The sequence below is a fragment of the Macrobrachium nipponense genome, chromosome 19 (genome assembly GCF_015104395.2).
Source record: "Macrobrachium nipponense isolate FS-2020 chromosome 19, ASM1510439v2, whole genome shotgun sequence".
Lineage (NCBI taxonomy): Eukaryota > Metazoa > Arthropoda > Malacostraca > Decapoda > Palaemonidae > Macrobrachium > Macrobrachium nipponense.
The window spans coordinates 18,691,459-18,716,458 of NC_061088.1; the positions used below are offsets into that span (position 1 = coordinate 18,691,459).

A 25,000-nucleotide genomic window follows, 5' to 3' on the forward strand; every position below is an offset into this window, starting at 1 on the left:
TACTGTAGGCATTACTAAACGGTGTTTACTGAAGTACCTGCTTGCCTGCGTTCTTTCTTTCATTCTGCTGTCCAGCCTCTTTAATTATTTCTTCTTAATGCAGTTGTGGAGTTATCCCCAGTTTTATCTTTAAACTTTTGTGTTAAACGTCTTTCATTTTATCTTGCTGTCTAGCTGTTCTAACTCCCTCTTTTCACTGTCTTCGGTTTTAAATGGCCCAGTAGTACTTGGCTGTGTAACCTAAGTTTCAGTATAGATTCTTTCGTTCTAAATACCTAAACCTAGGAAGTTAAAAAGAAAGTGGGGCGGGGCCAGGATATGCACAACGGAGTTATTTTATTAAAGGAAAAAATAAAACAACCAGAAATCAAAATTCTCTTCTGTCAAAACATCTACGGAAGTGAGTAAATGCAAAGCCCTTCATTGTCAGAGTCACATGTTGCACAAGTCACATGACATGTTGGACATGTTGCACATGATGTGCAACATGTCATTTTGGACTATGTACAATACTCGAATGGCACGGGTTACTCCAGTATCGTATCAGTCTTCCAAACTTATTTATATTGTCGTATTATTGTTTTGAACGTGATCATTTGTCTCCACCGTATATCCGGTAGTGTCTTCATTCTATCTAACTCACTAGATAGAGCTTCCTTTTCCTTTGTGATTTTTTTTTCATATTGAGATATTCATATATTTGTATGACAGCCGTTCGTTTTGTACGAATTGTATTGGTGTATATAAACGGTTTGTTTGCATTATCTAACAAACAAGAGACCGTGGGAGGCTGGTATGAGCGACAGTGGGTTACAGTGATGCCGGAGAGCCCATGGCCTATCAAATATGGTGGTAATTGATGGTATTTATCAGGGGAGAAATTGTAGCTGTGGTCATTACTGATTTCTGTTTAGTTTATTTAAGGTTTATGTAATAGTTTTGCTGAACGTTCTTATTTCATTATCATGCCTTTTTTTTTTTACTTTTTTTTTATTTTGAATGTGAATAACATCACCAAAGCCACGTAGCAAGTAGATTTGAAGGAGGATTTGAAAAAGATGACTATAAACGTGACGGGGGGATAGACACGTAGACCTTTTTAGATTAAGGGATATTTGGTAGGTGGCCAAGTAGCTTCTCATCCTTACCGGTCCCTTGGGTCCCTTGAAATGAAGTTACGATACGAGAAAGTGTAATTCTAGAAAGCCATCATATTCTTGTACGTTATAAACTTCGTCCTTTTCAAATTTATATCAATTTGTTTTACTTTGGATTTGCAGTTGGGTATCGACGTGCCCTCTTCACCACGGCCTCCTGCAGACTAGAATCGAAATCTTCTCATCTTTACAGGCTTTTCCCTTTCACCTTCAATCCCTTCTTCCTTATTTGTGGCTTATATATTTCCTTTCCGCTTTCATTCCCATTTTTGCAATCTTTTCAATTTTCCATATTTCTTCAATATTTATATCTTAAACTTTCGCATTCATATCCCATACCTGTCCTTATTATTAACTTCCTTACGATCACTGTTCTCTGCAAATACCGTTATCATATATTATTGTTCAAGACATAAAATTTTCATGGCGTATTAAACATGCCATATATATCGTTATTCATGGCATATATTATTATAAACGGCATATCTCATTGCACTTTCCATGTAATTCATAACATGCATCTTTTCTAAGTTGTATGTAAGTTATCATGACAGGCATCTTTACTCATTGTACATGAACCATATTCATTTATGAGTATATCATTCTACACGTCATTTGCCATCATTCACGATATATTACTCGTGTCTTGAATGCTTTCTTGTACCATCTCCAGGTTATGTCCTGCCTCACACAAGCATTCTTACTCCTTATGAACCAAATCATCTTGTTTTGGACTCGACTGACTCACAAGGTTAAACCTCTGTGCAGAATAACGTACCCACCTTTCGTATCCATCCTGAACTTTGTACAGAGTAGAGCAAGGTCTACAGACCTTGAGATAAAGCGTCCTCCTTTCCTAAATTTGGGAATGGGGTCACTGGTCCGTGCTTGCATAGTAGATGGTCGCGGGGGCAAACCTGCCCTTCGAGTGTGGAATTGGTGACGAACTTGACCAAATTCAAGATGGCGTTGACTTGACACCCTAATTCTCTGAGATTAAGTCGTTTTCGTTACTTTCTGTTTACTCAGGTGTCCTTCTGTATATTTCTTTATTTTATGACAAGGGTCAGCCATTTTGTTGTACCGTATAATATTTTTTTTCTTGTCTTCATCTAGTGCTGCATTTCTATGTACGTGATGACTATATTAGCAAAGAATTTTGGTTCTATAAATAGATCCGTTCCAGTACATTATGATCTTGGTTACCTCGAGTCGATTTTTTTTACCTCTTTGTCTGTTCTATTGCCTCCTTTAACAATGAGATTTCATTTCTTTCAATAAACAAAACATTGCGAATTATGTTCATCATCTGTAACACAATTGATGATTTCGCTAAGCATTCAAGTCAGATACTTGACTCATAGCAAAGAAAAGGGGGAAAAATGAGTCCAGCAATGTTTTTTTATCCTTAAGGTTTACATATATTCATACTACGTTCCCACACCTCCAATGAACTCAAAATGTAGTTAACTAAGGGAATATTAGATTAATTATAAATCGATATATGGATATTTAAATCAAACGTAGTCGAAATCCCCATTGATATTCACGACTTGGAAACTTCTGAGTCTAACTCCTGTCCTTTGCCTTTGCTATAAATAGGTGTCGCTTAATGGGAATCTAACATTCGTTCAGTCTTTCCGGCGACGGATGGACGCCCTTGTCTGAGCGCAAGCGTAGAACTGTAAAAGGGAATCAGACGTCAAGAGACAAAGCTTGTAGAAGAGACACTTGTGTTTTGTGCTCTTGCTGATGTAAAACAAAATAATAGCTCCCACCATTGAATTGTCATTTTATTTAGCTGTGGGTAAACAAACAAACAAAAAATCGTGAAACATTTCAAATAATACCATCAACAGTTATCTGCAACTTCTTTCAATAATCAGTTTGTTGGTGCTCTAAAGTGTTTGTCGTAAAAACACTTATTATTCCATGTGACTATATTAAAGGCAGACGCGAAGAAAGACATTTGGAGATATCGTCCTTTCGTGTACTAGAATAGAATAGAAAAAAAAAAAGGTTGAAATAATCGAGGTAAAGGATACAAGATGGTGAAGCGTGATGACGGTCCGCCCAAACTCTGCTTTGACAATCCTGTCTACAATGACGACGGGAACCCGGTCGTGGATTCAAAGGAAGGATCCAAGGTTAAAGACAGGAGACCTGTGACTGCAGGCGTCGACGGGAGGAAAGAGCCGGTCTTCCCTTGCAACAGGCCCCTGGCCGCAACGAAATCTGTCGGCCACGAATTTTTGAAGCGCAACGCCTCCAGCCAGAGCCAGACGTCGATGGCTTCCGACATCTTTGCACCGGCAAGGACCCTGACGCCGGAGGTCGACGTCGAGGAGCGCATCATAGAGCACAGAAGGAACCGAGGCTTCTGGTCCAGAAGGTCTTGCAACAACCCCTTCCGGGCAACGAGGAAGTTCTCCAGAGGGACTATCCCGTCGTTGGCCGCCTTGCCTGTCGGTGAGACGCTGTCGTTGGCTCCTCAACACGAAGATGGGGCAGAAAGCATACCACCCGAAGGACAGCCGGGGGATGAAGAATGCTGTATGTCAGAAGCGACGCTCGAGTTGCTCCAAGAGAGGAAACTCCGGGAAAATATTGCCTGGTTGAGGAATTACCTCATAGAGGCATCAGAGGCAGATGGCGGAAACTACTCTCTGTCTAGTTTTCTCTCCGCAATGAAAAACAAAGTAAGTCATTGGTCATCTTTTTTTTTATGTGTATTTTTAATGTTACATCCATTTGCAAGTGACGGAGCGGTTGGTTTGCTTTGTTTTCCTGACGCTGCTCTTTATCATCGTTATTTAATATATTATACAAGTGATTTCACATTAACACTACAATCATCACTGTATCTTCATTATTCATCTGTCGTAAACTCTTAGTAATAAGCGATAAAGCCAGACATTCCAAGGTGACCGGCCTGGGGGAACTGTTGTATTAGATGCGCAGTATAATCTTGGCAGTCAGAATTTTTTTTTAGTCTTCAGAGGACCCGAAATGTTGCTTTTGTCGTGGATTCTGAGAAGGTACCGGCAGAAGAAGAACAAGAACCTCAACACTGGTAGATATTTTAATGTCTAGGTAGAACATTTATCCGAATCCTGATGTTTTATGTCTATTTCAGAAGTGAGTTTTATTTCTATTTCAGAAGAGAGTTTTATGTCTATTTCAAAAGAAAGTTTTATGTAAATTTCAAAAGAAAGTTCTATGTCTATTTAGGAAGAAAGTTTTATGTATATTTCAGAGGAGAGTTGTATGTCTATTTCGGAAGAAAGTTTTTGTGTATTTCAGAAGAAAGTTTTATGTCTATTTCGGAAGAAAGTTTGTCTATTTCAGAAGAAAGAAAAAAATTTTATGCCTATTTCAGAAGAAAGTTCAAGTCTATTTCTAAAGAAAGTTTTATGTCTATTTGAGAAGAAAATTTTATGTCTATTTAAGAAGAAAGCGTAGCTGATCCTTGTACTTAGAAAATATCAGTGACTTTCCAAAAGTAGAAATGTTTAAGATATTTCAGAGATCCCAGAGTGTGCAAATGTTATTGAAGTAGATTGTTAGATACACTGCATCATCATGGAATATGTAATTTAATTTATAAATGTAAAGTTGTCACGATCGAAAAGAATGTTGGTAATTGTTTATGGAGACAAAAAAATTACAAGTTTCAAGTTCATTCAGTCAAGGTTATTATATACATGGCAGTTAAACAAATGCGTGTATGCATCCATTCTTACATGCATACGAAAACAAGAGAGACAGAGATCTCTTAGATATTATCGGCCAAGTTCGATAACTTGCTGTCGATTAAAATTTATATCCTGTAGTATTTTTATTAAATTACTTATAATATTTATTGCAGTAGACCTTAGAAGTCCGGAGTGACTCGCAGATGGTCGTGGTGAGCACTGGTAAACTAAGGAGAGAGAGAGAGAGAGAGAAAAAAAAAATTTTTCCCGTACATTTCATATGAAATCGCCCCAGTATATTTAGCTTCATCAGCATTTATTTCCAAGTGCGGGTCCAAGAAAGATAACTTTCCTCTCGAGCCCCTTCCCTCCTCCTTTTGGTAAAGTTTTCACAAATAGTTTTATTTAGGAGGCAGGCGATATACACACACACACACACACATATATATATAAATAATATATATTATATATATGTACTATATATATATAATAATATATAATAGTATATTAGTATATAACATATATATATATATTATTATTTTATAATAATATATATATATATATATATTTTTTTTTTTTTTTTTTATTTATTTTGTATGTATTCTCAAGTCATCGACCGTTAGTGGAAGCACTGGTTAGGAATACCGACAAGACGTGGTCTTGTATTCAACCCGTTTGTTTAATATGTTTGCGATGAGTTACCTGAAAGTTTGACTGATTCCTTGGACGTTAACTTCCACCAGTCTCCTTCATTTGGCCTATTCGTGCTTAAGCAGAAGAAAAAAATTGTAATGAAACTGACGGGCAAGAAGATATAATTAAGGTCTGAAATTAAGTTGACCATCAAGAAATACTTAACAATTAAAATTAAGCTAACAGACAAGAAACATTAAGGGTTAGAATATATAATAGAAATCAAGTTGAGGATCATTTTTTGAAAATGCCATGATTATTATTTGGAAACTAAGTTTCTTATTTGATGGAATTTATTCAGACAATGATAATAATACATGATCATTGATAATTACCAATAATGATAGTGTTCTTTGTCGGATGATTTGTAGAGTAGTGAACAACGGTAATGACCAGTCACAAGAGATTGCTAAGAAGAACGAGTTTGGTGTATAAAATGTAACAGACAAGGACGGTAATGACAGCGATCAATGATGATCAATAAAAAATATTAATGAGGTGTGATAGTTTATCAGTAACTAGAGAGGAATATGAGCAACGATACGAGATAAAGAAGGATATTTATGACAGTTGGCGTGAGGGAAATAATAGTTGTGAACAGATACGATATGATGAATAACAAGAAGAGGAGTAAATGCTCTTTTTCATGATGAAGGCGGGAACAGCTCATAGGCCTACGGAGAGCATCCCTACAGGCAGGCCTCCTAAAATCACGGTTTATCGATCCTTTCCATCGTCACGGCTTCATTTAAACAGGTTTTCCAGGCATGGCCGGCCAGCAGGCTCAGATTCAAGAATTCTGGACAATTAGGCCTAAGCTATTGTCGTCCGATCGAGCCTACAGATTACAGAACGTTCTCACTCTCATTCTGTTGGTTGTACGGGCCTCGTCGTGAATCATTGCCGCTTCAGAACGTTTGACCTTTCAGTTCTGCTATTGATCATTTTAGGATGAGGTTGTTAGTTCTGCTCCAGAGATATTTACTTAAAAAAAAAAAATCTAACCACGGGAGCATTTGGTGGTCACCTTTCAGTACTGGCCAAACTCAGAAGGTGAATAACGTCATATAGTCGTCTATGATAATTTCTCTTTATTTTGTAAAAAGAGATACAGAGAAAATTTTTTATTCAATAGCCCTATTAGCTGATTCCATGAAGTTTAGATTAAGTGGAAGATTTAACTTTTATCTAACCACTATATTACTGGCGATACTCTCATCATTCTCGTATTACCTTAATAAGAAAATAAAAACCCGTATAATGAGTAAATATTACAGATGATGAGCCAAACCTTTGATGATGAACAGCGGAATTAAACTATAGCGTACTAGTGACTGTTATAATGCATATACATATATATAAATTGTGTGTAGTTTCACAGCTCTCTCTCTCTCTCTCTCTCTCTCTCTCTCTCTCTCTCTCCTCTCATTCTCATTTCTCTCTCTCTCTCTCTCTCTCTCTCTCTCTCTCTCTCTCTCTCTCTCAGGCATCAGTGAACTTCGAATTTTATGGCCAGGGAAATATCCGTTCGAGTTTGAGTCAATGGACTTTCGTTTGAAAGTTCAAAAATGAATTGTAAGATTTTGCTCGTTGGTGCGTGCGTCTGAAAGATGGTCAACTGAAGGATGAAAGAGTGAAGAAGACATATTAGAAGGAGTCTGTCAAGAACTATTCATCAGGGTTTTCTTGTTCTTTTTATTTTTATTATTATTAGTGTTCGCGGTTGTGAATCGTTTACGTTTATTAACAATAACTTTTTTATGTAGAAATATTATCATCAGCATTTCATTAGACTAATGTCGATGCCGTATTCTGCAACAAAATCACTAAAATTTTATAACATTATATATATCATATATATATCTATTATTATATATATATATATATATGTTAATTAGTCTATATATGTATTGCTAATTTTTGAAAAAAGAAAAGAGAATTTTGAAATAATAACCGAGGTAATCCATACAGGAAACCGTAGTTGTTGTTAAATACTTAGAACTCATTAAGAATGCAACGTATGATCTTTTTTATACGAAAGAGCACATCAGGAAAAGACTAGCTGTTTTTTGGGACAGTATGTTGTTTCGACTTTCTCTTCGTCCTTTAAATCGTACGCTTTAGGAGAGCAGCCGTTTCCGTAGGGAAAACTCAATTCCGTTCCTATAATCCGTTTAATGGGGTCTAACGTTTTGGCTTCACCCTTTGATATTGTTTATACGCGTTACTGCGCACGTCTGCCAGAGATGGCTCATATTTGTAGTGTTTCTTCTGCTTCTTCTTCTCCTCCTCCTCCTCCTCCTCTTCTTCTTCTTCTTCTTCTTCTTCTTCTTCTTCTTCTTCTTCTTTTATTCAGTTGTTAATTTCAGCCAGAATTCCATGTATATGAAAGTAGGAAGAAAATTCAAAACCTATCAGGTCTGTTATTTCAGTTAGATTTACTTTTTTTTTTTCATTTTTAAACCTCTATCATTTCTTTAAATTTTTCTTACAAAGGACTATTTTACGGCATGCGTTTGCATTTTCCAAATGTTTCACCTTCGCTCCGTTTAAACGTAATTCTTTTCAGAACCATAGCTGCTATGAAACCTAATGCAGAAATTTAGTAATAATTTCATTAAAATAAATATATTTGTCGGAGTGGTCTAAATGTGTCGTATGTTGATCAAGCGGTGGCCTTTTAAGAAATATAACTTTAGGTAGTAAAGTTTAGGAGAATAATCCTCAATTTCCTCGTCGTTTAATCAGCTTAACTTTCCCATAAACTAATGAACAATGGTAAGTTTCTAGGTATATTATTTAAACTAATCAAAATGAATGATGAGGATTTTTTAGAAATGAAAATAGATTTCAAGATGATGATATATTTGCACGACGCTACAGCCATTTCTGGGTGCATTTTGCGATAAAGATGGTTATCTGATGCTGGGTAGTGGTACTTAGTTGCAATCAGCAACCATGGACTCAAATTTAGGGACAGAGTCTCTCTTGAATCCAAGATGGCGATGGTTCGTACGCGCAAGGATGAGTCCGGCTTCAGGTGTCGCGCGTTTCAAAAGCACTTGGAATTTCCACTTGGTAATAACTCAGATAACAAGCGCTGATTCTCTTTGGTAGTTAGTTAATTTTTCTTGGAAGCATTGGAAGGATAAACCAAAGTTCATTCGAAATTCTTTATAAATTTGTGTGTATCATATATATCATATATATCCTAATATATATATATATATATATATATATGTATATATATATATATACATATATATATATATCTATATATATATAGTATATATATATATATATATATATATCTGTTTGTCTAAACACTAATAGTATGAAAGTTTGCTTACTCTTCAATGTATCCAGAAAGAAAATAATTCCTAATAAAACAAACAATTATATATTCATATCCATAAAGAACAATATGTTTACCTTTTAATTCACTATCTCAACGTTTCGACAACGGAAATGCTTCGTTCATGGCCTTCTATGCTTCTACGTACTACGTGCGAACAAACACACACACACACACACACACACGCACGCTCATAGTCGCCTAAGGACTTGCATACATACACACACATTATTATATATAAAAATTTCTGACTCACATTGAGATCGAACGCAGGTCATTCTATTGAAATGCAAAGGCGCTGCCAGCTGAACCACACACGTGACGGAAGGAGTAGGAAACTAAGTATTATTCTGCTTAAGGCAGGCTTACGGCCTAGCATACCATCGAGTTGTAAGCGCCTCAGTGGCGTGATCGGTATGGCCTTGGCATGCCACCTCGGTGGCCGCGAGTTCGATTCTTGGGTATTCCATTGAGGGGGTTAGAGATGTGTATTTCTGGTGATATTAGTTTACTCTCGACGTGGTTCGGAAGTTACGTAAAACCGTTGGTCCCATTGTTGAATAATCACTAGTTCCATGCAGCATGTGTGTGTGTGAGAGAGAGAGAGAGAGAGAGAGAGAGAGAGAGAGAGGACATCGTATGAGTTATGTATGAATAGTTTCACCCCAGTAAGTGATCATTATGGCAATCAAGATATTATTATTATTATTATTATTATTATTATTCAAAACGCGTAAAAATTCCTATAGAAATAAACTGTGGAGGTTATTTCGATGCACATACTTAAATAAAATGCCGATTTGCTCTCATAGAATATTCGATCAGAGAAATGAGCACGAAAGAGTTTGACGTTAAAACATGGCGTTTTATTGCCTTAATATTCGGTGTACGTGAAAATTTAATTACGAATAAATTACTGTTAAGCAGAGACAGAAAGACCAATTACGAGTATTGGGATGTAACTGGAGTAGTTCAGAAGACATTCCACTGTTTGTGATGAAAAGGCTCAGATAGAAAATGGGAGTCAACTTACACCAGAAAAGTGTGTTTGGTAGAAAGCAGAAAGAAAACGGATACTTTAACCTCCGGTGGCATCATATTTTTGTAAGTTTTCACAGGAAGAGACAAGAAACTACTGAGAAAAACAAGAAGATAAATTCAGTACGTGGAAGCAATTGAATAAACAATCTGGATAGTTTATTTCTCTCTCTCTCTCTCTCTCTCTCTCTCTCTCTCTAAATTTATGTTATTTGTTTGATATTGCTGTAGGAAATTACCAGTTAATTAACCAAATTACTCAAAAAGATCTGAAAATATAGAATTTACGTGATTAACTAGTAGGATTACTTCCGTTTGATGATAGTAAAGACGGCGTTAAAAACCTCGTCGTTGCGACGCCTGCAAGAACCAATTTATCAATCAATCATTATAGTAAAGATTTCTGAACGACTTGTACGTGAAGGCCGGACTGAAGCACTTAAATTCCTTTTTCGTTCAAGCTAGGGTTCTTCGCCAGTTTGTCCATTTCATGAGTACATAAGACTCTCTCTCTCTCTCTCTCTCTCTCTCTCTCTCTCTCTCTCTCTCTCTCTCTCCATCCGTTTATGGTATGTGTTAAAGCATCTCTTCATCAGACACAACACTCGATAATTTACTCTTTACTCAGAAAATGCACATTTTAACGAATTTACCTGTTGGATTTGAATTCTTTATTTTGCTCAGATGTCCATTTATTTCGTGAATCTCCAGCGTCAGATGTAACTTCCTGCAATAACTGCGATCTTTGGAATTATTTACTACTAACTGTCAAGTTTTTTTTTTTTTTTTTGTCGTCGTGCGTGATGTAGAGCACATGGCGATTCGGTCAAAGCATCTGTCATCTCCAAGATTAATACCTGAGCCTTTAGTGTTAATGAGAAGGCTGTGGCAAACACGGCCAGTGTTAGATTTCTTATAATCACGAAAAGAAAACTCTAGAAATGATCGTCTTTCACTTCATATTGGCATGTTTTCATTGGTGTAGTTAACAATATGCTTAAATTGAAGAAAAAAAACCACGAAATTACTGTGTATAACGTGTTTACTTATAAGTATTTACATTTTAAATACTTATAAGTAAACACGTTATACACAGTAATTTTGTGGGGTTCTTTTTCAATCTTCAGAAGAAAACTGAAGGATGTTTTTGTTTAATATGCTTAAACTTGTATACCTACATTGTGTAGTTCATGGTATATAGGCTGTTTGTGTTACATACAAAAATACTGTAAGGGTGCACTATGTTATGTATATATGTATGTGTGTGTGCATGTTTTTTGGGCTGGATTTTATGTCCCATACCTATCATATACATTGGCTGCATGCTGTCGTGCTAGTGAACTGGCAATAAATTAGCAGCGCTTGCTATTCACAAGGACTGTTTATCTGAATAAGAGGGTGATAACATCTAAATAAGAATATCTTTAACAAATGGTAAAGTAGATACGTTGAGCTAATTAGAGCAGAATGAATATTCATCTCCCAGAACGATGTGCCGTAGGTTTCACGATGCATTGCCATATGGTCATGGCTTGTGTAAAATTTGCGTGAGAATTGTCAAACACTGATGTGATCCCCCCAACCCCCGCCCGAGGTGGCTTATGTGGTGCGGATATACTACAGATCTGCGTGTCAGAAATAATGAGTACTTTTAGAGCAAGTGGTCATGCTATTTGCTCGCACATGCACATGCGAAGCGAGCAAAACAACCCTGGGCAATGGACATAGCCAACATCCCTCTTTAGACTTTAGTCATAGCTTGCTTTACCTTATAAAGAATACCACGGTCAAAATAAATACGCACCTTGCTCGCCTTTAATTGACGCCCTGGAGGGATGTAAGTTTTTCCTTCCTTATATGCAACGGGATGAGGATAGGCGTAGGAGAGACACATCTGTCCTTGCAAAGGATACTCCAGGTTAGCCTCTGGCAGTTAAAATAACTCGTTTTTAGGATACGAAGGCTTGGCTCTGTCGAATGGCTAACGCTTGCTTGTTCTTTTTCGTTCTTCATCTTAGAAGATGATGCTTTTGGAGTCACGTGGAGCTGTTCAGATAAGGTGCGTGATTAAGTCGGATTTCTGTGCAGATCATAAGGGAGCTTTTATGATAAGCGTTGCGGCCGCCAATGATATCATGAGCGCTGTTTCCTCGGACGTGTCTAAACAAAACAAAAACTAAAAAGAAGGAAGCTGGATGATCGATTAACTGCCTCTTAAAGGAGGAAAAGTTATAACAAGCTCCTAATATCTGTTAGTTGAGTAAGCATTTAAGTGGTACTAGATTTGACCAGAGTCCTTGAAATAGCCCAAGTAAATACTTTTCAAGCACCTGACCTTCCCACCTTCTTCATATCACCCTCTTATTTGGAAAGGAGCCTTTTCTACAAAGTAAATCATATGAATTGTTTTTAGAAATCATTAGAAATCATTTGTTTACGCTAGACCGTTCGTTGCTATATACATTATATTTTCATTCTCTTAAACTGGGTTTTTGTATATCTCTTTTTAAATTAAATTATCTCTCTCTCTCTCTCTCTCTCTCTCTCTCTCTCTCTCTCTCTCTCTCTTATACAGAAATGCGCAGACACGCGAGCGAAAATTATCAAAAACTAAACAGAAAGATAATTATAACCAGTAAAAAAAACTGAAGCACGAAGTTATTTAACAAGTGTCATGGGATCATTACAGTATAACAAAAAAGAGAAAGAGAAACGAAGAGAAGATTGTAGCGTCCTGAGAACCTTTCTGTTTCTGTCCCTTTTATAATCATTTTTACGTTTTGTCTTTTCCTTATAATTTTTCTGTGTAACTTCGATGTTTTTATCTCCTAATTTACTCGTATTTTTGGGGCTTTTTTCCATTCATTAGTTATTATAAGCATTTCTTATTATATATATACTATACATATATATATATATTTTCTTTTGGTGTTATTAATGTTGGTTTTGATGTCCCCTTATGCTATCGATAACATAAACCCACAAGTAAAAGTTTCAAGACTATTACAAAGTTTGTGTCACAATCAGAAGTTCATTAGTTCTCGTTCAAACCAGAAGAAGTAAAAAAAAAAATTGAAGAATGGTGTTAGCCCTGAAAATAATACACACAGTTTTTGTTTGACCTGGGCTGGGGATGCGCGACTAACTCTAATGCAGCGTGTAATTAAACCGGTTTTATTTTTTATTTATGTTTTTTCTTTTGTTACTGGACCTGTGGGAAAATTCTTTCCAGGCCGCTAGCTGAAAGCTTTGAAAGCATACGAACGTTGGTAAAGATGAGAGCGCTGCCATAAACAGAAGAGTTTATTGGTTTATAGATCTTAGCACTATTATATGGACGTGAATATTGAAAAGAAAGTGATTCCATTTGCTGTGTGTCACAGTATTTATAGAATATTCAGCTAGATTTGCCATTAGTTCCAGGTCCTCGATGGACGAGTGGGTTACGAAGTTCGCCTACCAATTCGGTAGTCCCGAGTTCGATTCCCTGCCCTACCAACGTGGAATCAGAGGAATTTGTTTCTGGTGATTAGAAATTAATTTCTCGATATAATATGGTTCGATGATCCCACAATAAGTTGTAGGTCTCGTTACTAGGTAACCAATTGGTTACTAGCCACGTAAAATATCTAATTCTTCGGGCCAGCCCTAGGAGAGCTGCTAATCAGCTCAGTGGTCTGATTAAACTAAGATATACTTAACTTTGCCATTAGTTCCTACTTTTGCTGTTCTTCGAAATTTTTTGAAAGGGTTTATTGCTTTCATGACGTACTGAAAATGTTATCAGATGTGGCTACTTTCTCGCTAGCTTAGGTTGTACCGTGGAATGTATGCATTGGACCTTTTTGAAAAGTAATGTATGATTCCCAATGTTCCTACACGCAATAGATATTAAAACCTGATTTCCTGTCGACCTAGGGAAAGTTGTCTTTCCTCAATCCGCAGACCTGTCAAATCCCACATTGACATCGTTGCTTGAGTGCCGGCCCCATCCGATAATGAGAGTCCTTCTCTTCGTTAGCCTGTGTGTAACCACAAATGACATTAACAGTTAAGTCTCCACACTCGTATATATATATTTTTTATACAGTGATCAGCCTCCGACATGCTCCTGTTAGCTTTCACGCCGGGTTTCAGTGACGCACAAATGTTTATTTTCATTGTTCCTTGGTCCATTAACAATTTTTCTTAATTGGTTTCAGGAGAAGCTTTTATTTTTATTTATTATTATTTATTTATTATTAATATTATTATTTATTATTATTATTATTATTATGATTATATTATTATTATCATTATTATATTATTTTCATTTATCTCTCGATATCGTTTATCGTGCATCTGGCTGAAAAAAAATGGCTTATCCCATCGACCTTCGATTGCAAAAGTAAGTTAAACGGCGCATATCTTCTTTAGTGTAAAAATTATTCATGAATTAATGATATTCTGTATTCATTTCCCTCTACCTGTACATTATATTCAAGGTGACTAAATTCTTAGATGTTTTTCAAAATTAAAATTTTTAAACTCTTCACACACACACACACACACACACACATACACACACACACAAATACACGCACACACACACACACACACACACACACACATATATATATATATATATAATATATATATATATATATATATATATATATGTGTGTGTGTGTGTGTGTGTGTGTGTGTGCAATATAAAAGCACTGTATCGTGCTTCTAAGAATACAAATCATTTGTGCTTAGTGATCAAGTCCACAGGATGATGGACGAAAGCTTTAAGCTTTGTTATATAATCTATTATATCTAGATAAACAAGGATATTACTGTGGATCCCTCTATTGATATTATAGAGTATAGCGTTACATTATCACTCCGTTTTAATGCACTTGACTTTATTAGCATATATTCAGTTCTGTAATGTAATATTATGTTACAGGTTAAGCTGCTGTCTGGTACCTACGTAAATGTTATGTAACCCTTCTTTGTCTGAACTATAATTGTTGGTCCTGCATACGTCAGCAAAATAAAAATAAAAAAAACTTCGCCTTGAAACTTATCGGAAAGGTCATGGTTATTGAAGCAGCAGGGGTTTTTTGTTTGCGTCACGTTCCTTTTTATTTTGATAGTTTAATCTATGTATCTGTTATTATCCTTTCTGGAGTATTGAAGAACCTTTCACTCTTTAAGCGCCGTTTGTAAATTTTCCATTTAAGAGTTTGGTGGTTGACTGTCATCTCTTTAAAAAAAAAAAAACTTTGAAACCACTTCGTTAAATGTATATATAAACCAAAGATACTCCCAGAGTTACTATAGAGTACACTATATTATCTTTGATATAAACAATGCTTCACCATACTTTCTTGTGAATAATTTTTTAGACATACACTGTTATACAGCTTCGTATATGAGGGTACTACGACGATACCAAACTCCCTTTGTCATGAAACCATCACATCACTTCCCCACTGGGTACCTGTTCTCGATGCCCCGAGTTGTTCGCCTCGGGTAGAGGGGCGCAGTGGTTTGGTTTTCCCCCAGCGGGCGTGAAATAATCATACCTTTGTTTATCTCATACATGCAGCGAAGGTCATTCCGCCTTGGCCGACAGGTTTTACCGTCAGTTCTCTCCTGCCTTTACCAGCCCGCTCTCTCTCTCTCTCTCTCTCTCTCTCTCTCTCTCTCTCTCTCTCTCTCTCTCTCACATATTTTTCATTATTTCTTCTGATATTTTTTTAACAGCTTTTACTGTCAGTTCTCTCTCTCTCTCTCTCTCTCTCTCTCTCTCTCTCTCTCTCTCTCACATATTTTTCATTATTTCTTCAGATCTTTTTACCAGGTTTTACCGTTAGTTCTCTCCTGCCTTTACTCTCTCTCTCTTTATCACATATTTTTCATTATTTCTTCTGATATCTTTTTACGCTGTGCTTCTTTCTAATTGTTAGCTTTTGGTCTTTCTTGCTTCACTTCTTTGTCATTATTTCTGTGTCTTTTCTGTTTCTTTCACCCCGTTCACTACGACGCCTCTTTGCCCTCGCCTTAAGCATTTATAACCGTGCTTATCATCTCGAAAAACTGAAAACTTTAAAACAGGTTACCCAACATCGAAAATCTTCTGTTTCTGTTGCGGTGGAAACTCTCTTCTTGTCATGTACGAATGCAAGGCCATGCAAGTAAAAAGGACTCAAGGAAAGTTTTCTCATTTCTATTTCCACTTTTTGATTTATGGACGTTCCACTCTGTAGACGTCTGTTTCATTAGAGTGCGTATCCATTTACAATATATTAAAAATAATAATATTCTTTGCTAAGGTTAAGTAAAATGAGGAATTCAGTGTTGGAGCATTGTGATAACAATATGAGTGGTCAGTATGTAAATTATAGGTCATGATGTGTCAATTTTCTTATCCGTGACAAATTGCAAATAATGTATCTACCATGAAACGGCGCATATTTCACTTGTGCTCAAAACATGAAGAACTTTTAGTTGCTAGTAAAAAGGCTCAAGTGAGTAAAGGCTTTGCAAAGCTGAAGAGGGCTTCTATTGTAAATGTTGTCTTCATCTATTTGTTATTTTCCTTTCATAAATACCATACACCAGATTTCCTTCGGTCTGTTTAAATTTTGATAAACTGAAGTTAACTGAGCCAAGAACTGTTGATATTTTAATTCAAAGGTGGAAGCTCGTGGTCAGGTCACTTAACATCAGCTTGTATAGCCAGATGATACATGTAAATAACAACAGCTTGGCATTTCAGTGTCACAGTATCAATATACAAAAACATTCAGATGGGGGATGGCAAACCGGCCCATTTTATCACTACAGTCAAATGTTCAACGATAAATTATTAGTGCGTCAAGTCATGATAAGAGACCAAAGTTCCGGCGGCTTCAGTAGTCATTGTCAAAATAAATTCGAGAACAAATTTTAGCGAGAGTAAAGGTATCAATGTGATGTCACGAACAATTGCTTTGGAATTCTTAAGAACGAAGAGGAAAGGTCTGATAATAATAATAATAATAATAATAATAATAATAATAATAATAATAATAATAATAATAATAATAATAATAATAATAATAATAATAATAATAATGGGCACATTTTCGTGTCGAAAATGATGACAATGGTTGCAGGTCCACAATAATATCGCATGTGAAGTATAAAGTCTTTAATAGGTAGTAAAAGCTTTCGAACCTTATACTAGGTTCATCTTCAGTCAAGTCACTTGACTGAAGATGAACCTAGTATAAGGTTCGAAAGCTTTTTATTACCTATTAAAGACTTTATACTTCAATGCGATATCATTGTGGACCTGCAACCAATAATAATAATAATAATAATAATAATAATAATAATAATAATAATAATAATAATAATAACCTGTAAAAAGTGAAAATTCACGGTCAGAGTAACAAAGATCATGATCGTGGAATCAAGGAGTGATTTCAGCGTCAAAAATGAGTGATCTTCCAAACAGCGAACCTCTCTCAAGCCAAAATGGTCACCAGTTATGCAGAATTAAGTGATAAGATCTATCAAGAAAAAAATGGTATAAATCTGGAACTGTCTATATATATACGTACGTACAATCACACTCACACATACGTATGTATGATGTGTATATCATACACACACACACACACACACACATATATATACATACATATATATATATATATATATATATATATATATATATATATATATATATATATGAAATGTCCGAGAGAGAGAGAGCAATGAACTTTGAAAACTACACCAGTATAGGAAAGAAACAATTACATGCTGCCTTTTCTCTCTCTCTCTCTCTCTCTCTCTCTCTCTCTCTCTCTCTCTCTCTCTCTCTCTCTCTCTCTCTCAAACCTTTGTCATTCGTGTGAACCAAAAAACAGGCGTTTCTTTCTGGCAAATCACTAAGCGGAAATAAATAGAAAAAAAAATAGATATATCGTGAACCAAAATACATCCACTGTCCGGGGGAAACTAGGACACTTGCGTGACATAGACCAGCGTAGCTTACGCAACAATAGGATAATATGCGGATGCTTTCAGAGTATTATGCTACCAAAGTTTTTTCTTCTTCTTCTTCTTTCTAGATTAGCAACACAGAAGGAAACAGCGAATATCTGGTCTGAGGCAGATCACATCTATACAAATGCGTGGCATAGCATAATCACGTCGATAACTTGATGTAAAGAAATTTCGGATGAAAGGGAGGAGTGAAAGGGAAAATATTCATCGAACTGATACTTTCAGAACCTTAATTCAATAAGGTGTCAGACATTCAAGTCCACCGTGGCTAGCTCGATGATACCGAAGCTGGCGGCATATTGTCCGTCACGGGATGGAGCCAGATAAAATTTTTCTTTGAAGTGTAGATTTCACAATGCTATCAACTTATTTTGAATAATAATAATAATAATAATAATAATAATAATAATAATAATAATAATAATAATAATAATAATAATAATAATGTTCTTAATAAAAATGTTAAAAGTTCGAGTATAATTTCGAGCCCTTCCCTGGGTTCATTTTCAGTCGTGATAGAGAGCTTTTCCTAAATAATAATAATAATAATAATAATAATAATAATAATAATAATAATAATAATAATAATAATAATAATAATAATAATAATAATAATAATATCTTGGATGAAGACCCTTTCTCAAACACACTTCATTAAACAGAATGACCGTCTAAATGATATTGAGTTTATGTCTTAGTTTCTCAATCTCACGAATAATTTTCTTAGTATCAGCAGATAAATTATATATTACATCTGTCTGAAGTTCATTGATGTACCCGTAGTACTGTCTACCCATTTTCGAAAGGCGAATGAAGCCAGGGGTATCGCTTAACATTTCTCTAAGCCAGCTAGCGGATACAAATAGGCCATAGTTGTATTCCTGGCTTCATTCGCCTTTCGATAAACGTCAACGAATAAATGAACTTTGGACGTCTGCTGTGTAAAATACCTTCTGCTACAAAGAGATTCAATCGGGGGATTGAAAAGTTGCAATACAAACTCAACGGCATCCTGACGACCATTCTTTTTAATAATAATAATAATAATAATAATAATAATAATAATAATAATAATAATAATAATAATAATAATAATAATAATAATAGTAGTAGTAGTAGTAACTTCTTATACAAACATGAATCATTTAAGGAAAATTTAAATAACTGTGAATGTCTCTCAATAATAATAATAATAATAATAATAATAATAATAATAATAATAATAATAATAATCTGCATGAGAAATGCATCAATCTTGTTTCTCATGCAGAATAATAATTGTCCCTTGAATCCACCGTTTTTGACATGTCCTCCATTGTCACATTTCTAATAATAATAATAATAATAATAATAATAATAATAATAATAATAATAACAACAACTTTTTAAGAGGATAAGAACGAGGAGAAAAGAAACTGTAGAAAGCAGGAAGAGAGAGAGAGAGAGAGAGAGAGAGAGAGAGAGAGAGAGAGAGAGAAACTAAATCCAAGCACACAGAAACTGCAAACTCAAGAATGACGAAAACCCAAAGGAATCCCCAAAGTCACACCGAAGCCAGCCGTCGTCCTCATGACCTTGAGAAACCGTCATCTTCCACAGAGAACAAGAGGGTCGACAAAACCCATATTTATGTTGATTCCAAACCAGCGGCTGCTGTGGCTGCATTCAATAAATGTCGTGAGTCAAAATGCCCTGCTGTTGCTGCTGCATTGTTTCCAGCGTCAATAAGACATACTTTCGATTATCAAATGGTTACACGATTGTCATTTTGTTGATTTATGTGCCAACGAACATTTTGAGTGTTTATATACGTGACCTTGATTTACTTTATATTTCAATATACGATATTTTATTCTAATTGGTTATTTATTTCACCACTGTAGGCTGGTTCTTTACTGTAGGCCTAACCTTAACCTACATTCGTTGAAAATGCAGTTATAAATGCAAACATAATTTTGGTTGCAGTGAATATAGTAATAGAAAGAAATTTTTTTATTAAAATATATTTTTGTGCCAATTGAATCGTACAGACTTCTTTTTATTTAAGTTCATTCAAGTTATTCGGACAAGAATTGATACGTAATTTATTTTTTTTCATTCAGTTTAGAGATGCTATGAACACAAATGTACAGTTGTTTTAATATGGTAAGGGGTCTTCACTATGCGCTCATTACCGTTCTTGTGAAGTTTATCGGAAATGGGCCCAAATGAAGCCAACAAAGAGAGCAGCAACCAGGTGCGAGGTACATTAAAAGTTATGAATAGTCGTGAATACACATCCACCAAGTCCAGCTCCGATTGTCAGTTTCCTACCGGAAACACCAGGTATTCTGTTATCTCTCGTTGTGTTTACTTGAAGCGCTGGCGTCTGTCTCCTTGCCCTGTTTTTAGTCTCCTGTTGTTGCTGTTTACTGTGCTGTTGAACTATTTTGATTGGATGAATTCCATACTTCTAACAAACATCTTTTTCTGTCTCTTTCTCTCGCTTGGAGAGATAACTTCCATCTCTCTCTCTCTCTCTCTCTCTCTCTCTCTCTCTCTCTCTCTCTGTGTGTGTGTGTGTGTGTGTGTGGTGTGTGAATCTACGAAAACATTTCACTTTCGCCTCGCTAACAAAAAGCACTAGGTTTAATCCCGGTGTGTCCAACTGGCGACAGGGACACCTGAAGGCTAGTCGATTGATTGGGTTAGAGCTGCTGGTGAACAGGAGCAAAGACAGGTGAAAAATAAAGTAAGCATGCAAACAAACATAATAATTATTATTATTATTATTATTATTCAGAAGTTGAGCGATTTCATATGGAATAAGCCCAAAGGGCAATCCTTTACACCACAGGACCACCAGAAATCGTTCGTTGTTTTAATCATCATCAGCTCCACTTGGGTTGAGTCTAGTGGGCGGATTTTCTAGAATACTTGTTTGAGAAACGGGTTTAACAGTAACAACTCTTCCTGGAAGTCAGATTCCAAGCGCTCATCTCATAGGATCATATTGTCACTTTTGACTCTCGATGGAGGATTCCACATTCTTACTTCCATACGACCAATTACTTCAGGAAAAACGAAAAAAAACTACGTTCTCGACCATCGATCCACAAAACGCAAATCAGAAAACAAACCGCAATAATAATAACAATAATAATAATAATAACTTGTAAACAACATAGAGATCTCAAACATCCTCTGACTAAAAACTAGTTAAGATTTGGATGCATCACCTGAGGACATTTTCTCGACAATCCTTCGTGATGAGATGGACTACGCAGGAGAAAAAGAAGAAAGACGCAGTACTATAAGATGGCTCGGAATTGACTGATAGGCCTCAAAGATAACGGCGAGATGAAGCAGAAAGACAAAGATAGCTCGGACTACTGAGAAAGACACTTAAGTCTAAAAATTAGCAAAAAAAAAAAAAAAAAAAAAATGAAGATGAAAAAAATAACATAAGGATGGATGGCTCTGAAAGTTCTGCATAATTACATCAATAAAGAAAGATGAAAGAAACTACTATAACGAAGATATGATAATGTCAAGTTGACGAAGAAAGAAAAATAAAGACTGACGAGAAAAGACGGTTAGCTTCAAAGGATAACGCAGAAGACGGGGAGAAAGATAATTATCTAAACTGCAGCTTAAAGTAAACAATCAGTCATTGATAGATACGTCAGTAGAGAATCAGTCAGTAAGTGGATAGGTAAATAGATAGATAGAGATTCAGTAACTTAGTAAATAATTAAAAATACTGAGTAATTGAAAACACCGCTGAAAATATTCTCACATAAGCATGCCACAAACATTCGTATAAATACACATTCTAGCTTTAAGATTTATTGAAAGCCATCTTAGTAAGCGTATAAACATTTGACAAATGGTATTTATTGAATGTATTTCATTTCATATTGCATGAAAAATTCAAGAAAAATTTTTTAGATACATTTTGAGAGACATTATGTAAACGTCTTTACCATTAACCACCGACTCACGTCATCAAACACTACTTTAGGGTGAATGTTTTAAAACAAGCAAATGGTAATCTAGATTTTTAACCGGCCCCTCTTTTTTTTTTTTTATCTTAATTGTTACATCCGGTAGTCACCTTTACTTGCTCCAGATCTCTCTCTCTCTCTCTCTCTCTCTCTCTCTCTCTCTCTCTCTCTCTCTCTCTCTCTCTCTCTCTGTCTTAAACGTTTTATATGTAATGATGACACCCGTGTTGTTCAATTACACCGGCATGTTTTCCTTATATACATATACATATACATATACATACATACATATATATATACACACACACACATATATATATATATATATATATATATATATATACGTATATAAATATGCATGGGATTTAATTATCAGCTTGAGCCATAAATATACAGGTGAATTAGCACCTTCTGCCTGTTTCTTTTTCTTTTTTTTTGTAGGGCGTCATCAGTTACATCTGTTGAGGTGCACATTTTCTCACTGGAAGACTGTTGAACGCTCATCTTGGATGCAAACAAATGTTTCTACGTACAACAAGTTGTTTTCATAGGTTGACTCTTTATGGCAAGGATGAATCGATTTGTTAGGCGCAACGAACATGCACCCATATGAATGATTAAATATGCTTTATATGTATATATATATATATATATATATATATATATATATGATATATATATATATATTATATACACACACACATATATATATATATATATGTGTGTGTGTGTGTGTGTGCTTGTTGAATGGGCTAAACAAAAAACTTAAAAGATAAGTAAATAAGAAGACAGGCTGACATCATTTGGTTACTTAATAAGGAAATAAATCCAGACACAACTTACATTAACGCCTGAGTGGCGTGGTCGGTATGGTCTTGGCGTACCACCTCTGTGGCCGCGAGTTCGATTCTCGGGCATTTCATTGAGGTGTAAGAGATGTGTACTTCTGATGATAGAAGTTCGCTCTTGACGTGGTTGGGAAGTCACGTAAAGCCGTTGGTCCCGCTGCTGAATAACCACTGGTTCCATGCAACGTAAAAACACCATACAAACAAACAAACAATTGTTACATGAACTGCAACAATTTTCCTGGATCTTTCTTAGATAGTAACCTTCCCCCACCCCCACACGGTTTCAACCCGGTATATATACACCTTCGCAAAGGCGTGTTGAGTACAAGCCCGTTTGGGATGACTGTAAAAGCATAAACAAAAGACTGTCTTAGGTATCGAACCGCCCGAACTTTGTTGGGGGTCACTATCTAGGAAAGATCCATTTTGCTTAATATTTTTAACCTTCAGAATTCAGTAGAGATTTCTTCTTAAGGAAAATAACGCCGAGGAAACCTACGCCTATTAAGACCCTCTATTACACAAAGTAATGATGAATCAGTTTGACGTCAGTAGGTATCTACAATGAGTTTTCATGGTCGCCCGGATTTCCACTTGTGCCTACGTGAATTTTAGCGAGAGTTTGGATTTCCTGTCCGTCACTTAGTGTCCTTCCTATTTATTTATTATTTATATATATTTGAATGATACATGTGCTTGGGTATGTGTGTGTGTGAGTATGTGTATACGTCTGGGAAGTTACCTATATATAATCTTTTTGATTATTAGACCTGGGTTCGTTTCCCAGGACCGGACCTCACAATTTCTTCTTCAAATTTCTTTGAACTTGGATCTTCAGGGTTTTGTAGTGACAAGCGTATCCAAAATAGAGCAAAGAATTTAAGAAGTTAAGAGGAAATTGTGGCTATTACAATTGCATATGTATCTGGTAAAAAAAAAACTGACCAGTAGATTCTACACACACACACACACACACATATATATATATATATATATATATATATATATATATATATATATATATATATATATATATATATATATATATGTGTGTGAGTGTGTGTGTGTTGTGTTCGTGTGAGTGTGTATGTATGTATGTATGTATAAATAGATAGATATAAAATTGCTCTGTGAAATTTCTTCTCATTTCTTGCCTGGTTTTTAATCAAAAAGGTCGTCTGTTTCTGTCGTTCATATTGTCGTGACTGTGTCATCATCTTGTATTGTTCAGTATTTTTTACTTGTGTTTGCACAGAAAGTGCTGTTGTGAAATGTTACATTTTAAAAAGAATATGTTGTGAGGGTTCCTGCAAGAGCAACTTCGATAACTTCTATGGGGGTCTTACATATATGGATATATATTATATATATATATATATATATATATATATATATATATATCATTCAAGCTACAAATGTCCTTTAATATCTAAATTCACTCTACCTCCCAAATGATATATTTTCATATATGTACCGAAGGGGAATTTTTAGTTGATAATAATTTCGTCCCCCCATGGGATCGAACCACCGTCCAAGTGGACGGGGACGAAATCAGGACAGTCAGTGACGCTATCCAATCAGCCAACTGACTCCTGATTTCGTCCCCGTCCACTTGGACAGTGGTTCGATCCCATGGGGGGACGAAATTATTATCAACTAAAAAATTCCCCTTCGGTACATATATGAAAATATATCATTTGGGAGGTAGAGTGAATTTAGATATTAAAGGACATTTGTAGCTTGAATGATATATAAATGAATCACGGTTCGATGTGAATTAATTCTATTATATATATATAAATATATATCTATATATATATATATATATATATATATATATATATATATATTATATATATATATATATATATACACATATATATATATTCAATAACAATTACACTGATAATTAATGTTACCATAATTCTTATTTTTTTATATCTTTTGATTAACAAATTTGTCTATACTTTCATCATTTTTAATGGTCACTTCATTAGGAAACAATAATTTAGGTAAACTCAGTGGCATTTCTTAACCTAGCATATCCAAAAGCCATGAATATGTTACCTTTATATCATCTTGGATTAACAATGAATTGGCTTTGAACAAACATTGGTCCTGCTGATCAGGTGGGTTTGAAAACTATAATTTTCATGTTTTGTGAATATCTTGATACTTTTGACATTAGAACTCTGCC

General features: G+C 35.4%; 1 protein-coding gene across 3 annotated transcripts in view; it reads left to right on the top strand.

Moving 5' to 3' along the window:
* LOC135214477 (NADPH oxidase 5-like) overlaps window positions 1-25,000 on the top strand; it is a 141,521-nt gene that overhangs the window by 14,663 nt on the left and 101,858 nt on the right. For 2 of the 3 annotated variants that reach the window (XM_064248828.1, XM_064248835.1), the window contains exon 2: window positions 2,760-3,856. In XM_064248828.1, the coding sequence (XP_064104898.1) occupies window positions 3,206-3,856 (651 nt within the window). In that variant the 5' untranslated portion in view covers window positions 2,760-3,205. The remainder of the gene's footprint in view (window positions 1-2,759; window positions 3,857-25,000) is intronic. The other variant, XM_064248830.1, reaches the window with a different exon arrangement.